At 46.1% G+C, this 17,589-nt stretch overlaps 1 protein-coding gene across 7 annotated transcripts in view; it reads left to right on the forward strand.

Moving 5' to 3' along the window:
- Window positions 1-17,589, forward strand: part of LOC110533189 (lipopolysaccharide-responsive and beige-like anchor protein) — a 356,513-nt gene that overhangs the window by 222,331 nt on the left and 116,593 nt on the right. For all 7 annotated transcript variants that reach the window (XM_090187615.1, XM_090187618.1, XM_090187619.1 and 4 more), the window contains 4 exons: window positions 9,891-10,008; window positions 10,262-10,364; window positions 15,533-15,648; window positions 15,858-15,970. In XM_090187615.1, the coding sequence (XP_090043741.1) occupies window positions 9,891-10,008; window positions 10,262-10,364; window positions 15,533-15,648; window positions 15,858-15,970 (450 nt within the window). The remainder of the gene's footprint in view (window positions 1-9,890; window positions 10,009-10,261; window positions 10,365-15,532; window positions 15,649-15,857; window positions 15,971-17,589) is intronic.

Genomic DNA, 17,589 nt, shown 5'->3' on the forward strand with positions numbered 1-17,589 from the left:
TTAATGGCACCTGTTTGAACTTGTTATCAGTATAAAAGACACCTGTCCACAACCTCAAACAGTCACACTCCAAACTCCACTGTGGCCAAGACCAAAGAGCTGTCAAAGGACACCAGAAACAAAATTGTAGACCTGCACCAGGCTGGGAAGACTAAATCTGCAATAGGTAAGCAGCTTGGTTTGAAGAAATCAACTGTGGGAGCAATTATTAGGAAATGGAAGACATACAAGACCACTGATAATCTCCCTCGATCTGGGGCTCCACGCAAGATCTCACCCCGTGGGGTCAAAATGATCACAAGAACGGTAAGCAAAATCCCAAAACCACACGGGGGGACCGAGTGAATGACCTGCAGAGAGTTGGGACCGAAGTAACAAAGCCTACCATCAGTAACACACTACGCCACCAGGGACTCAAATCCTGCAGTGCCAGATGTGTCCCCCTGCTTAAGCCAGTACATGTCCAGGCCCATCTGAAGTTTGCTAGAAAGCATTTGGATTATCCAGAAGAAGATTGGGAGAAGGTCATATGGTCAGATGAAACCAAAATATGACTTTTTGGTAAAAACTCAACTCGTTGTGTTTGGAGGACAAAGAATGATGAGTTGCATCCAAAGAACACCATACCTACTGTGAAGCATGGGGGTGGAAACATCATGCTTTGGGGCTGTTTTTCTGCAAAGGGACCAGGACGACTGATCCGTGTAAAGGAAAGAATGAATGGGGCCATGTATCGTGAGATTTTGAGTGAAAACCTCCTTCCATCAGCAAGGGCATTGAAGATGAAACGTGGCTGGGTCTTTCAGCATGACAATGATCCCAAACACACCGCCCGGGCAACGAAGGAGTGGCTTCGTAAGAAGCATTTCAAGGTCCTGGAGTGGCCTAGCCAGTCTCCAGATCTCAACCCCATAGAAAATCTTTGGAGGGAGTTGAAAGTCCGTGTTGCGCAGCAACAGCCCCAAAACATCACTGCTCTAGAGGAGATCTGCATGGAGGAATGGGCCAAAATACCAGTAACAGTGTGTGAAAACCTTGTGAAGACTTACAGAAAACGTTTGAGAAACTTTTGTTATTGACCAAATGCTTATTTTCCACCATAATTGGCAAATAAATTCATTAAAAATCCTACAATGGGATTTTCTGGATTTTTTTTCTCCATTTTGTCTGTCATAGTTGAAGTGTACCTATGATGAAAATTATAGGCCTCTCTCTTTTTTTAAGTGGGAGAACTTGCACAATTGGTGGCTGACTAAATACTTTTTTGCCCCACTGTATCGGAGTTACACAGGAGGCAGAGCCCATGTAAATTAAGTCCCAGGGAAGGCTAGCGTCAAACTCATGGGCTCGAAGTGTCTGCTTGTGTTAGTCTTCGCTTTCATATTCATTTAGGTTTGAACAGTCGTAAACTCCAGACTCACGTCTCAGACCGCTGCTGTGGTTATCATACCTGATTTTGAGTCTGTGGTCAGTGAAGCGAAGGAAGAAGAGTTGGAAAATATGCTGCTGGGGATTCTTCAGATGCACAGATTGTGACTAGGCTATACAGGGTCCTTGATCTTCTAGCTCGTGATTCAAAGTGTTGTAGTCCAACTTCTGCTGCTTCTATTTGGTTGGGAATTGGGGAAGTCCATGGGAATACTCAGGAAGAATTGGTGCAATCTGTAATGCAGAATAATGTGCACCTGGCTGTTGAGAAGGTGGTGTAAACATTGTAGTTATTTCACATGGGGGGGGGGGGGGGGGGGGGGGGGGCTTGATTGATGTTCAGAGGCCTTTGCACACAAACACCCCCTATATACAAAACACATTCCCATAGGAATACGTAACACACACACAAACATCGTACACAGAGAGAGTTTGTGTGTGTGTGTGTTCATCAGAGTGTGTGATGAGGGGGGGTATATGCCTCTGAGTGTGTGTGTTTGCGCGTCGCAAAAGCAATTCCAATTCCGTACTGATAAGTCCAGAGGTTTCTTTTCTTTTTCACTACAAACCCTATCGACTTCCCCAATATGGCTGCTCCCCCTCTCCCTCTACCCCCCTCGATCCCCCTCTCCCTCTACCCCCTCTCCCTCTCCCTCTACCCCCCTCTCCCTCTACCCCCCCCGTCTCTGTTTTGATGTTGATTGATCACCTCTCTTCCTCCCGCTCATTAATTTCATCACTTTATCTCCAGCTCTTCATAGGACCAAAAGGTAATATTAAATCCCTCCTCCGTGATCCTTTAACCGAAGCAGCCGCGCGGAAACGCTTAATAACAGCCTACAAATTGAACTTCAATCACCTCATTTTCCTTCAAAGGCCACAGACAGACGCAACACAAGGCGTACTAAACCAAACGCAAAAACGCTATTTTATTCTTCCCTCTTGCCACACCGTCCTTAGATGAATTTCCTGATTGACATTGTACAATAAAGTTTTATTCAATTCTAATAAGCGACATTGGTTGCTATCTACTATGTAACACTGTTTCCTTTTTTTCCCTCAATGCCAGGAAGTCCTTATCAGCCCAAACACCCGCTCCTCGTCTCCCCAATAGTGAACAATATTGAGAGACTAATTTATCTTGTAACTCACACACACACACACACACACACACACACACACACACACACACACACACACACACACACACACACACACACACACTTATCTTGTAACACTCACAGCACAACTACCCTGCTACTTTGTTCTGCTCTCATGTTAGATGGTATTTTCAATTACGTTTGTGTCAGAAACCCAAACGGGTGGTGCTTTGCCCCCAGTCCAGGTCAAACCAGTTTATTTGTCACATGACAGAATATTACAGATGTAAACCGCACAGTGAAGGGGGGGGGTAGCAGCCAGGGGGATGGTAGAGGCACATCTCTCCCCCGGTCCCCTTTCATGTGTCCCTCTTCATTCCAGAGTCGTTTGGGTGTCTGACAGAGACAAACGATAGTGCTTCAGAAATGACCAGCAGCCCAGGCACAAACAGGTTGAATAACTCCCAGTGCGGCAGATAGAGAGAGAAGGAGAGTGAGTGTGATTGTGTGAGAGAGAGAGAGAAAAAAGCCTCACAATCGAGACTCAAAGCCTTTTGTTGTTCTGTTTGGCTGCATGCATCCTCTGTGGTGTCAGTCACTTTGAAATTCAGCTTGGAGTCAGAGAGCTGAATTGATGAGAATTGCTGTACCTGAAACAGGGGACGAGAAAGCTATATTAAGGCATAATCAAATTCATAAGAGTGAAGATGGCTAGGGATTTTGTTTTTTGCAACCCTGTAGAGCTTTTGTCTTTGAGAAATACAGGATATATGTCAATATATATTTCAATATTTTTTTTCTATCAAAACCATCATCTCGGTATGTCAATACAAACTATTATCCTTCAACACTCAAATACTTCACAGTCCGTTCTTTCTCTCCCTGCTTCATTGGTTCTTGGAATTGTGTGTTCCGAGTCTGACTTCTGCATTAATTCAATAAGCACTCCATCAGGCAGGCCAATCAGAAGAGGCCTCCATCAGGCGGCAGGCCAATCAACAGGGGCCATTTGTGGCCACATCTGGAGGAGGTTGAGGGGAGTTAGAGTGGTGGTGTTTCACCTTCAAGGTCTTCAGGGCCAGTGATGGAGACTGATGGAGGCCTGGAGGGCTGCAGCCACAAACACCTGCAGTCTGGAGCCATTAGGTATAAATGCAATTGGAGACTCTGAGACATTAGGAGGCATACAGTATATACCACCATGGTACTTTATTCCAGTATATGGCCCTTTCAAATAAAGTGTAGAATAAAGTCATATCTACAATTCTCTGGAATATATTTTAGGTACCTTCTCTACCACAGTCATCTTTGTTGACTTGTTTATTACTGTGTTTTGGTCCACTGTCTGACTCCATTCTTCTTTAGTGATTTAATTCTCATTCTCCTCTCCTCTTTATCTGTTTTCTACTGACCCCTCCTCTGTCTATCTATCACAGCCGTAGCATATGTAGCAATAACTCCAGCCCCGGACAGTAACGACCTCACCGCTGCAATTTGTCCAGCAGCCGCTTCGACCAAGTGGGTCATAGGCGGCACACCTTTCTCTCCCCTGGATAGTTTATCGTGCCACTGTGTCACCCTCCAAGCTTTTTCAACTGTAAGGGAAAAGGTGTGTGTGGAGGAGAGGGAGGGAATGTGACTCCCGCCCTGGAACTTTACAAGACAGGGTTTCTGAAAAACATCGGTCTCAAATATTATATCTGGAAATGTTTTTGGAGTGAAGATGCATCGGTCTGGTTCACAATATGATATGAGGTGACGAGCAGCGTCGCTTCTAGACCTGTCATATCTATCTACACCCTGAGAGACTGAGAGTGAAGGTTACTCACCTACCCACCTGGAACAGAGAGTAAAGGTTACTCACCACCCACCTGGAACAGAGAGTAAAGGTTACTCACCCACCCACCTGGAACAGAGAGTAAAGGTTACTCACCCACCCACCCACCTGGAACAGAGAGTAAAGGTTACTCACCCACCCACCTGGAACAGAGAGTAAAGGTTACTCACCACCCACCTGGAACAGAGAGTAAAGGTTACTTACCCACCCACCTGGAACAGAGAGTAAAGGTTACTCACCCACCCACCTGGAACAGAGAGTAAAGGTTACTCACCCACCCACCTGGAACAGAGAGTAAAGGTTACTCACCCACCCACCTGGAACAGAGAATAAAGGTTACTCACCATCCACCTGGAACAGAGAGTAAAGGTTACTCACCACCCACCTGGAACAGAGAGTAAAGGTTACTCACCCACCCACCTGGAACAGAGAGTAAAGGTTACCTACCTACCCACCTGGAACAGAGAGTAAAGGTTACTTACCCACCCACCTGGAACAGAGAGTAAAGGTTACTCACCCACCCACCTGGAACAGAGAGTAAAGGTTACTCACCCACCCACCTGGAACAGAGAGTAAAGGTTACTCACCCACCCACCTGGAACAGAGAATAAAGGTTACTCACCATCCACCTGGAACAGAGAGTAAAGGTTACTTATCCACCTGGAACAGAGAGTAAAGGTTACTTACCCACCCACCCACCTGGAACAGAGAGTAAAGGTTACCCACCCACCCACCTGGAACAGAGAGTAAAGGTTACTCACCCACCCACCTGGAACAGAGAGTAAAGGTTACTCACCCACCCACCTGGAACAGAGAGTAAAGGTTACTCACCCACCCACCTGGAACAGAGAGTAAAAGTTACTTACCGACCACCCACCTGGAACAGAGAGTAAAGGTTACTCACCCACCCACCCACCCACCTGGAACAGAAAATAAAGGTTACTCACCCACCCACCTGGAACAGAGAGTAAAGGTTACTCACCCACCCACCTGGAACAGAGAGTAAAAGTTACTTACCGACCACCCACCTGGAACAGAGAGTAAAGGTTACTCACCCACCCACCCACCCACCTGGAACAGAAAGTAAAGGTTACTCACCCACCCACCTGGAACAGAGAGTAAAGGTTACTCACCCACCCACCTGGAACAGAGAGTAAAGGTTACTCACCCACCCACCTGGAACAGAAAGTAAAGGTTACTCACCCACCCACCTGGAACAGAGAGTAAAGGTTAATCACCACCCACCTGGAACAGAGAGTAAAGGTTACTCACCCACCACCTACCTGGAACAGAGTACAGGTTACTCACCACCCACCCACCTGGAACAGAGTACAGGTTACTCACCACCCACCCACCTGGAACAGAGAGTAAAGGTTACCCACCACCCACCCACCCGCCTGGAACAGAGAGTAAAGGTTACTCACCACCCACCCACCTGGAACAGAGAGTAAAGGTTACTCACCTACCCACCTGGAACAGAGAGTAAAGGTTACTCACCACCCACCTGGAACAGAGAGTAAAGGTTACTCACCACCCACCCACCTGGAACAGAGTAAAGGTTACTCACCACCCACCCACCTGGAACAGAGTAAAGGTTAATCACCACCCACCTGGAACAGAGTAAAGGTTAATCACCACCCACCTGGAACAGAGTAAAGGTTAAACACCACCCACCTGGAACAGAGAGTAAAGTTTACTCACCACCCACCCACCTGGAACAGAGTAAATGTTACTCACCACCCACCCACCTGGAACAGAGTAAAGGTTAATCACCACCCACCTGGAACAGAGTAAAGGTTAAACACCACCCACCTGGAACAGAGAGTAAAGGTTAATCACCACCCACCTGGAACAGAGAGTAAAGGTTAATCACCACCCACCCACCTGGAACAGAGTAAAGGTTAATCACCACCCACCCACCTGGAACAGAGTAAAGGTTACTCACCACCCACCCACCTGGAACAGAGAGTAAAGGTTAATCACCACCCACCCACCTGGAACAGAGAGTAAAGGTTACTCACCACCCACCCACCTGGAACAGAGTAAAGGTTACTCACCACCCACCCACCTGGAACAGAGTAAAGGTTACTCACCACCCACCCACCTGGAACAGAGTAAAGGTTACTCACCACCCACCCACCTGGAACAGAGTAAAGGTTACTTACCACACACCATTCCATCTATCTTTTCACCTCTACATGAAATTGTCTACTGCATTTCTGACCTGATACTTGGTGGAAAGTGACATTTCAGCACTGAGAGATGACATGTAGTGTGGTTGAGGAGGCAGTATGTGTTTATCTCGCCCTGTCTGTGTGTGTGTGTGTCTGTGGACATGTAGTGTGGTTGAGGAGGCAGTGTATCTCATTCTGTCTGTTTGTGTGTGTGTCTGTGACATGTAGTGTGGTTGAGGAGGTAGTGTATCTCATTATGTCTGTTTGTGTGTGTGTGTGTCTGTGACATGTAGTGTGGTTGAGGAGGTAGTGTATCTCATTCTCTGTGTGTGTGTGTGTGTGTCTGTGACATGTAGTGTGGTTGAGGAGGTAGTGTATCTCGCTCTGTCTGTGTTTGTCTGTGACATGTAGTCTGATGAGTGGTCGGTGTTGACATGTGAACCTGATTGGCCACCCTGTCTGTCTGTCCATCCTTACAGCGGATAGAGAAGTCAGACTGATCCAACTGTCTGTCTGAGGCGATTTGTCATGACCTTCAGATCAGACTGGTAAACAGACTCTGACAGACAGGACAGGGCAGGAGACACGCAGACCAGACTGTCATATCTAGTTATTTAGCGGCTGCTTTGTTATACATCGTTGAGATATATTTGTAAGTACACAGTGATGATCATACAATAACGAGAATACAGTATATTACTAAAATAAACATCCCCCGATCCTCCCCCAGTCCCACAGGCAATGTTGTTGTGTCATACTCTGTTGAGGCTGTGGGTTGCAGAGTGGCAGTGTGTATCGCAGTCTATTAACACTGATCAAATAGGGTTAATTGTATCACAGAGAGTGGTGGCTGCTGTACACTGTCATTGCCTGCCCTGTCTGCAGTGTGGAGATCAGTGGCTGAAAGATGACGAGAAGTGATTTTCATAATTGAAAAAAATCTAACTGATGAAGACTCACCTAGATCCACTAAGACTTCATCAAAAATAGAATGATCAAACTGATGAGGAAAAAACCTAACAAAATACCCATCTTTCTCACCTAGATCCTTCTAAAACCTTCATCAAAAAACACAATAGTGTCTTTCACAAATAACTTTGACGCCCAATGAAAGAAAATCCCTTCATAAGTCCTTTTGGATATTCTGTACCAGAAGCCACAGCTTGAGGGGTTATTGTGACAGTGTTCCCATGGTGACGGGGCTGATGGGAGGCTGGTACGGTGTGGGGTCGTCCTGGGCCCAGCCTGTTAGGGTAGTGTAGGTGAGAGTCTGGGAGAGAGACGGACGGGCAGCCCAGTCTCTCCTCCAAACATCTCTAATCCACATTTAATTGAACTCCAGAGACTTTGAAGTGAGGCTGTGGTGCAGGCAGATCTTATTCCTCTGAGAGGAGGGCAGAGGGAGAGAGGAGGGAGAGAGAGGGGGTAGAAGGAGATGGAGGGAGAGAGGGAGGGAAGTATGGAGGCACCGGAGGAAAGAGAGGGAGGAGAGAGAGGGGGGGAAGGAAAAAGACAGAGCGAGAGAGAGAGACTGCCAGGATGTCCTCAGCTAAGAGCCCCAGCTGCTCCCTTCCCCTACAACCTACCCTTTAATGAGCTCCTTGAAGCTAGTGCTGGAGTTAGCACACTATGCTAGTCACATATTTGAATATTTCTTACCACTCGGTGCCATACCTCAGTGACCCCTCTTCAATCCCCATGTCCCTTAACACCTAGCGTCATTAAAACATTTTAAGCTAGTCAACAAAGCAACGATAAGTGGGTTAGTGCAGAATCTAAAGATTGGATTAGCTTGAATATGAATCGCAGGAGGCCCGGACCGAGCATCTGTGGCTGTCAGGAGGGCTGACAGGCGTCGAGACAAGTCACTCTGACAACCGCAGAGAGAGAGAGAGAGTCCATTCTCCACAGAGAGAGAGAGAGTCCATTCTCCACAGAGAGAGATTAGGCTCAGCTCATTTTAGCATTTTTGCATTCTTTAGCGTTAGCCGACAAGCTCCTGTTTAACCTTGCAAGGTGGCAGTCCCCTTGTTAGAGGAATTAGAGAAAGCAGGTTAACTGACTATTTAGCATAAACTGTGCTGTTGACCCAATAGCACTCTTCATAAAAGCGTTGTCAAACCCAACTAGCTCTCACGGTTGCAAGTCAGAATTAGATGTTAATCCATATTTATTAAATGTCAAATTTTGAAGTTGTTGCAAATGTCAAAATTCGAAGTGTTTAAGGTTAAGTTCCTAAATAACTCAGCATTTTTAAGTTTAGGGTTAAGTTTAGGCGTTAACTCAGAAATCTTAAGATTAAGCATTAACTCCGAATGGTTAAGATTTGTGATAGGCTTAAAACAAAAATCTCAGAAACAACTTTCTATCGCTGGATTCGAACTTGCAACCTTTGGAGTATTTGAATCGGGCTTATCTCTCTGCCATCCCTATCCACAACGCCGCAGCATAACCCAAACCTACCTGAAGGTAACAGCGCTCACTGTTGCCCCTAGTGGCTGGTTTCCACCTCATCTCCTGACGTCCTCAGACGTGGACAGACGTCGAACACTGACTTGTATCACCGGTGACCTGGCTGGTCAAACCGGTCTTAATCTGGTGAAAAACGGAGCCTTTAAAAACCACAGCAATGGGCGGTTTGTGTTGGCGTTATAGATTTATTTGAACTACATATCACTGTTTTGTAAACACATTTTACGTTTGGCCTTGTAATTGGTACTCTTCAGGAAAGTAATACTTTTTTAGCTCTGAATATTGGTGCGTACTTTAAATGATCTTGACAATAGTATGTATCTGATTCTGACCATGTCTTTATTTATATTTTAAGCAGAGAGGATAACCACTGTCTAAATTACTGATGAGCTTTTAGTGAACTAAATGTCTGCCTCGTCCATCCCTCCCTCCTCCCTCTGAATAGGGCTCATTCTCTCGTTAAAGGAATCCCTTTTTCATGGAGACTGATCAATATAACACATTAATCCTGCTGTTCGGGACGACGCGTCATTTGGCTGTGATGAATGAACTAACACAGCCTTCTCTCCTCTCTCTTCTTCTTCTCTCCTCTCTCTTCTTCTTCTCTCCTCTCTCTTCTTCTTCTCTCCTCTCTCTTCTTCTTCTCTCCTCTCTCTTCTTCTTCTCTCCTCTCTCTTCTTCTTCTCTCCTCTCTCTTCTTCTTCTCTCCTCTCTTCCTCTCCTTCTCTCTCTCCTCTCGTCTCTTCTCTCTTCCTCGCTTCTCCTTTCTTTCTGTCGCTTCTCCTCTTTTCTTATTTCTTCTTGTACTACTTTCTTGTCTCCTGTCTTTGCTCACCTCTCACCCTCATACCGTTCCTCCCTCTCTCCTCTCCTCTCCAGATCCTAACCTACACAGAGGGCCTTCATGGTAAATGGCTGTTCACAGAGATCAGGGCTGTCTTCTCCAGACGTTACTTGCTACAGAACACTGCTCTGGAGATTTTCATGGCCAACAGAAGTAAGACCCACAACCAGCATATTTTATTCTAATATTATTCAGTAGAATCACAACCCTTAAATTATGAGTTATTATGAGTTTGGATTTGAATCTGAAAGACAAATGAGTGAAATGTATCTTTGCCAGGATCTTTTTGAAAGAGTATAGATTTGATGTTGGGATTTATTTCTACATGATTTAGAATTTGAAGCTGCTCCATTATCTGTGGAAACCAAGCCATGGATTGACAGAACTTGTTTGCCTTCCTCTGTAGCTGCGGTCATGTTCAACTTCCCAGATGCAGGCACGGTCAAGAAGGTGGTCCAATGCCTCCCTCGCGTGGGGGTGGGCACCAACTTTGGCCTCCCACAGACCAGGTCAGTCTATTTTGTTCTCTCTCTCTCTCGCTCTCTCTCTCTGTCTCTCTCTGCGGTGGAGGGTTGGTATGTGTTCATCCCCACTTTCTCTCGTCAGCTGACACTAAATACTTGTGGGCTTAGAGTGTAACACCGTCACGCTTCAGCACGTTCTGAGAAAACCACCACAGAAAGAGTGGAAAACATATACAGACACACACATATATATATATATACACACACACTCACACAGTCCAAGGTATAGAGTGGGCACCCCCCCCAACTCTCTCCCTCTTCTTGCCTTCTTATGACTGCATGTCTGCAGCACCCTGCCATAGCCAAGTCCAGCCTGTGTACTGCACTGTCATGGCTGTAGCCAAGCCAAAGACAGAATGGAAATTGAGAAATGTCCAAGACAATTCCCAAGGAGTATCCCAGTGTTTTGCTGCATAGTTGGCGTGATAGTGATATGTACCATCCATTTTGTAACCCATGAGAGAGTGTTGAAATGTGTGTTTTTGTAAGAGTCAGATTGTGTGGATCTGTTTGTTTTTGTGTCCTGTGTGTGTGTGCACAGACATGCTTGTGGGAGGGAGAGCGAGAGTGTGTCAGTCCCATTAATCATCATGGTGTAGCTCAGCCTAGGGGCACCGTGTCTCTTTTGACCTGGAGACTACTGTACAGCCCAGTCCTGTTCTCACACCATTACTACTCCCTCAGCATTACATTATACAGCCTTTACCACAACCTGCAGTACCTCTACCACAATGTTTACCACAACCTGCAGTACCTCTACCTCAATGTTTACCACAACCTGCAGTACCTCTACCTCACATTGTTTACCACAACCTACTGTACCTCTACCTCACACTATAATGTTTACCACAACCTGCAGTACCTCTACCTCACACTATAATGTTTACCACAACCTGCAGTACCTCTACCTCACATTGTTTACCACAACCTACTGTACCTCTACCTCACACTATGTTTACCACAACCTGCAGTACCTCTACCTCACACTATAATGTTTACCACAACCAGCAGTACTTCTACCTCACACTATAATGTTTACCACAACCAGCAGTACTTCTACCTCACAATATAATGTTTACCACAACCAGCAGTACCTCTACCTCACACTATAATGTTTACCACAACCTGCAGTACCTCTACCTCACACTAGAATGTTTACCACAACCAGCAGTACTTCTACCTCACACTATAATGTTTACCACAACCAGCAGTACCTCTACCTCACACTATAATGTTTACCACAACCAGCAGTACTTCTACCTCACAATATAATGTTTACCACAACCAGCAGTACTTCTACCTCACACTATAATGTTTACCACAACCAGCAGTACCTCTACCTCACACTATAATGTTTTCCACAACCTGCAGTACCTCTACCTCACACTATAATGTTTACCACAACCAGCAGTACCTCTACCTCACACTAGAATGTTTACCACAACCAGCAGTACCTCTACCTCACACTAGAATGTTTACCACAACCAGCAGTACTTCTACCTCACACTATAATGTTTTCCACAACCTGCAGTACCTCTACCTCACACTATAATGTTTTCCACAACCTGCAGTACCTCTACCTCACACTATAATGTTTTCCACAACCTGCAGTACCTCTACCTCACACTATAATGTTTACCACAACATCACATCCACACCAGTGTTGCAATAATATTTCCCTAATATTCAGTGAGTTTTCTTTAGGTATATCGACTACCTAGGCTTCACCCCAACCTCTTTTCACTATACATTAATGTCTCAAAAACATTGAACCTAACATTCAGACAGCATTTTAAGTACCTATAAAGAAACAAGATTTCCCTAGCAGTTGTTCTCTGGCCAAACCTTCATATGGTTTAGCATTTGATCAAGACAAAGTAGATTGTGGACTACAGGAAAAGGAGGACCAAGCACGTCCCCGTTCTCATCGACGGGACTGTAGTGGAGAAGGTTGAGAGCTTCAAGTTCTTTGGTGTCCACAACACCAACAAACTATCATGGTCCAAGCACGCCAAGACAGTCGTGAAGAGGGCACAACAAAACCTATTCCCCCTCAGGAGACTGAAAAGATTTGACATGGGTCCTCAGATCCTCAAAAGGTTCTACAGCTGCAACATCGAGAGCATCATGAGTGGTTGCATCACTGCCTGGTATGGCCACTGCTCAGCCTCTGACCGCAAGGCACCACAGAGGGTAGTGCGTATGGCCCAGTACATCACTGGGGCCAAGCTTCCTGCCATCCAGGACCTATATACCAGGCGGTGTCAGGGGAAGGCCCTAAAAATGGTCAAAGACTCCAGCCACCCTAGTCATAGACTGTTTTCTCTGCTACTGCACGGCAAGCGGTACCAGAGCGTCAAGTCTATGTCCAAGAGGCTTCTACTTCTACCCCCAAGCCATAAGACTCCTGAACATCTAATTAAATGGCTACCCAGACTATTTTCATTGCCCCCCCCCCCTCTCTTTTTACACTGCTGATACTCTCTGTTATCTATGCATAGTCACTTTAATAACTCTACCTACATGTACATATTATCTCAATTACCTTGACTAACCACATTGACTCTGTACCGGTACCCCCTGTATATAGCCTGTACATTGACTCTGTACCGGTACCCCCTGTATATAGCCTGTACATTGACTCTGTACCGGTACCCCCTGTATATAGCCTGCACATTGACTCTGTACCGGTACCCCCTGTATATAGCCTTGCTAATATTTTACTGCTGCTCATTAATTAATTAAAACATTATTAGGGCTATTAGGGCTTTTAAGTAAGCATTTCACTGTAAGATCTACACCTGTTGTATTCCACACATGTGACACATCCAATTTGATTTTAGCTGCCTTGTATATAATTCAGAGATGCCCTAACGTTTGTTCAGTGTTTTGAAGCTATAAACTGGGAGTTGTAAAGGGGTGATTGTGACTTTCTGCTGGCTTAATGACTATAATCTCACACTGTGACAGTGATTTATTCCATCATTTGCCTTTGTTTTAATTGGATTGGGGGTCATTTGTTTAAGTCCCATAGCATACATCATGCTTCGGGGCCTGTGCGTGTTGCGGGGGGATCAGTGTGTGTATCTGCTTGAGAAGAAGAATTAACCCTACTCATTGCATATTTGTCTTTTTCATTTAGTGTGCCTAAATATCAATACCTATTTCATATTGGAACATTTGCATTTAGAGACTTTACTAAGACCTTGGACTGAATCAGATTTATAATTAAATCTGGAAATCTTGAAACACACCAATCCTCTGGTATGATTAGGTTATGTTTTCATAATTCACAGTGGGTCTGAAATGTTGTTCTTTGAAGGTGTTGTCAATGTCTTGTTTGCCAGCACTTATGGACTGGAATACAGCCCGGTATCTAACCAGAGAGCCCGGTATCTAACCAGAGAGCCCAGTATCTAACCAGAGAGCCCGGTATCTAACCAGAGAGCCTGGTATCTAACCAGAGAGCCCGGTATCTGACCAGAGAGCCCGGTATCTGACCAGAGAGCCCGGTATCTGACCAGAGAGCCCGGTATCTGACCAGAGAGCCCGGTATCTGACCAGAGAGCCCGGTATCTGACCAGAGAGCCCGGTATCTGACCAGAGAGCCCGGTATCTGACCAGAGAGCCCGGTATCTGACCAGAGAGCCCGGTATCTGACCAGAGAGCCCGGTATCTGACCAGAGAGCCCGGTATCTGACCAGAGAGCCCGGTATCTGACCAGAGAGCCCGGTATCTGACCAGAGAGCCCGGTATCTGACCAGAGAGCCCGGTATCTGACCAGAGAGCCCGGTATCTGACCAGAGAGCCCGGTATCTGACCAGAGAGCCCGGTATCTGACCAGAGAGCCCGGTATCTGACCAGAGAGCCCGGTATCTGACCAGAGAGCCCGGTATCTGACCAGAGAGCCCGGTATCTGACCAGAGAGCCCGGTATCTGACCAGAGAGCCCGGTATCTAACCAGAGAGCCCGGTATCTAACCAGAGAGCCCGGTATCTAACCAGAGAGCCCGGTATCTGACCAGAGAGCCCGGTATCTGACCAGAGAGCCCGGTATCTGACCAGAGAGCCCGGTATCTGACCAGAGAGCCCGGTATCTGACCAGAGAGCCCGGTATCTGACCAGAGAGCCCGGTATCTGACCAGAGAACCCGGTATCTGACCAGAGAGCCCGGTATCTGACCAGAGAGCCCGGTATCTGACCAGAGAGCCCGGTATCTGACCAGAGAGCCCGGTATCTGGTGGGCAAACTACCTGCCCTCCAGGACACCTACACCACCCGATGTCACAGGAAGGCCATAAAGATCATCAAGGACATCAACCACCCGAGCCACTGCCTGTTCACCCCGCTATCATCCAGAAGGCGAGGTCAGTACAGGTGCATCAAAGCTGGGACCGAGAGACTGAAAAACAGCTTCTATCTCAAGGCCATCAGACTGTTAAACAGCCACCACTAACACTGAGTGGCTGCTGCCAACACACTGACACTGACTCAACTCCAGCCACTTTAATAATGGGAATTGATGGGAAATGATGTAAATATATCACTAGCCACTTTAAACAATGCTACCTTATATAAATGTTACTTACCCTACATTATTCATCTCATACGCATACGTATATACTGTACTCTATATCATCGACGGTATCCTTATGTAATACATGTATCACTAGCCACTTTATACTATACTATGCCACTTTGTTTACATACTCATCTCATTGTACATACTGTACCCGATACCATCTACTGTATCTTGCCTATGCTGCTCTGTACCATCACTCATTCATATATCCTTATGTACATATTCTTTATCCCCTTACACTGTGTACAAGACAGTAGTTTTGGAATTGTTAGATTACTTGTTATTACTGCATTGTCGGAACTAGAAGCACAAGCATTTCGCTACACTCGCATTAACATCTGCTAACCATGTGTATGTGACAAATAAAATTTGATTTGATTTGATTTGAGAGCCCGGTATCTGACCAGAGAGCCCGGTATCTGACCAGAGAGCCCGGTATCTGACCAGAGAGCCCGGCATCTCACCACACAGCCCGGCATCTCACCACACAGCCCGGCATCTCACCACACAGCCCGGCATCTCACCACACAGCCCGGGATGTAACCAGGCAGTGTGTGTTCTTCCTCCTCCAGGCGTATCTCCCAGGCCAGTCCCAAGCAGCTCTACAAGGCCTCCAACATGACCCAGCGCTGGCAGCGCAGAGAGATCTCCAACTTTGAGTACCTGATCTTCCTCAACACCATCTCTGGTAAGACCAGTGTTACCCCACTGTCACTGGACTGTCACCATAGGGAATGACAACACACCCAGCTATTATGAACATATGTGGTAAATGATATAAACTCTGTTTGGCCAATATGGTTTCATCCTCTGACTTCATTTTCTTCATAGTTTGAGACTGACTAATTTGAGACTGTTGTGACCGCCCCCCCCCTATGTCTCCCTCCCTCCCTCCAGGTCGTACGTACAATGACCTGAATCAGTACCCCGTCTTCCCCTGGGTCATCACGAACTACGACACTGCAGACCTGGACCTCACTCTGCCCAGCAACTACAGAGACCTGTCCAAGGTAACACACCCACACACACTTAGGAAGAAAGAGACGCCTCGCTGAAGACAGGCTCTCTGGGACTAGCTGAGTCAGCGCTGATAGAAGGTCCTATAAGGCTATGAGGGAGTATGTAGGGGAGTTGTGGCTGGAATGATTAGCTGGCTGTTTGTTAATCACTGCCCACTCCCCTGGCCTGAGTAGTGGCTGTGTAATTGCGATTGATCATAGTTAAGTAAGACGTCTCTTTAATCACTTGGTGCTGATAGCCATCTCTGTACAACACACAGCAGAGAGGAAAGAACAGCTTCTCTCTCTCTCTCTCTTTCTCTCTCCTCTCTCTCTCTCTCTCTCTCTCTCTCCCTCCTGTTCCTCTCTCTCTTTCTCTCTTTCTCTCTCTTTCTCTCTCTTTCTCTCTCTCTCTTTCTCTCTCTCTCTTTCTCTCTCTCTCTTTCTCTCTCTCTCTTTCTCTCTCTCCTCTCTCTCCTCTCCTCTCTCTCTCTCTCTCCTTCTCTCTCTCTCCTTCTCTCCCTCTCCTCTCTCTCTCCTTCTCTCTCTCTCTCTCTCTCTATTTCTCTCTCTCTCTCTCTCTCTCTCTCTCTCTCTCTCTCTCTCTCTCTCTCTCTCTCTCTCTCTCTCTCTCTCTCTCTCTCTCTCTCTCTCTCTCTCTCTCTCTCTCTCTCTCTCTCTCTCTCTCTCTCTCTCTCTCTCTCTCTCTCTCTCTCTCTCTCTCTCTCTCTCTCTACTGACTAAAGGCGTCCTCATACATAGGTTTGATTTGCTCCTAGCAGAACTCTGCTAGGTGAAGTGAACGTATGTGCTTGCATACTACCTTAAAATGCCTTACCTTGAAAAAGTGGCAATATTTGTCCCTCTTGAGATGCAGTAGTCATTAAACTTCCTCAAAATAGTCAGTTAATCTAAAATATCTCAATAAATCTGTAATTCATTTTGGTGTTTTTACAGAGGAGGTATTTTTTACATCTAAGATGTTTGGTGCAGAATTTCTCAACAACAACAACGTGCATGAAAACTAGTCATCTGTCGTTGAATGACAACACACTTCTTTGAAGAATGCCTACTGTTGACCAATCACTGACGAAGGGGCGTAGACTTCGGATACCGAACTTCAACAAGCCTAAAAAAAACTAAATGTGTGTGCCCGAACAGCCAGGGGGGGAAAAATGCAGAAAGCTGTCAAACACCAACACTTCACAAAAACGTCATAAAATGTTGTCATAATCTATGCAGAAACTGTTTCGACTAGGAAGCATACGTTAAGGGGTACTCTTAGACGGTATCACTGCTTACACACCTATAGAGGAAGTCATGTAATACCAAGACTCCATTTTGTATTTGACCTGGACAGAAGTCTAAAATTGCATTTCCTCTTTCCTGTGCAGAACTCCATTATTTACTAATTGAAGTCACAGTCTTAAGTCCCCTCCGCCGCTCCCTCTGAAGTGAAGGAATGCTCTCTACAGATGATTAAGCTTAGAACAGTTGAAGATGTCTTACTCTCCCCCCCTGATGCTTTTAAAACACACACACACTTTTAAAAGGCCCATCTCCAAAGCTTGCCAGTCGCAGCAGCCCCAGAACGGCCATTAATTATGTGTAATGGCGCCCAATGGTGGGAG

Source organism: Oncorhynchus mykiss, chromosome 10 (genome assembly GCF_057628025.1).
Source record: "Oncorhynchus mykiss isolate SJ-2025 chromosome 10, ASM5762802v1, whole genome shotgun sequence".
In the NCBI taxonomy this organism is placed as follows: Eukaryota; Metazoa; Chordata; class Actinopteri; order Salmoniformes; family Salmonidae; genus Oncorhynchus; species Oncorhynchus mykiss.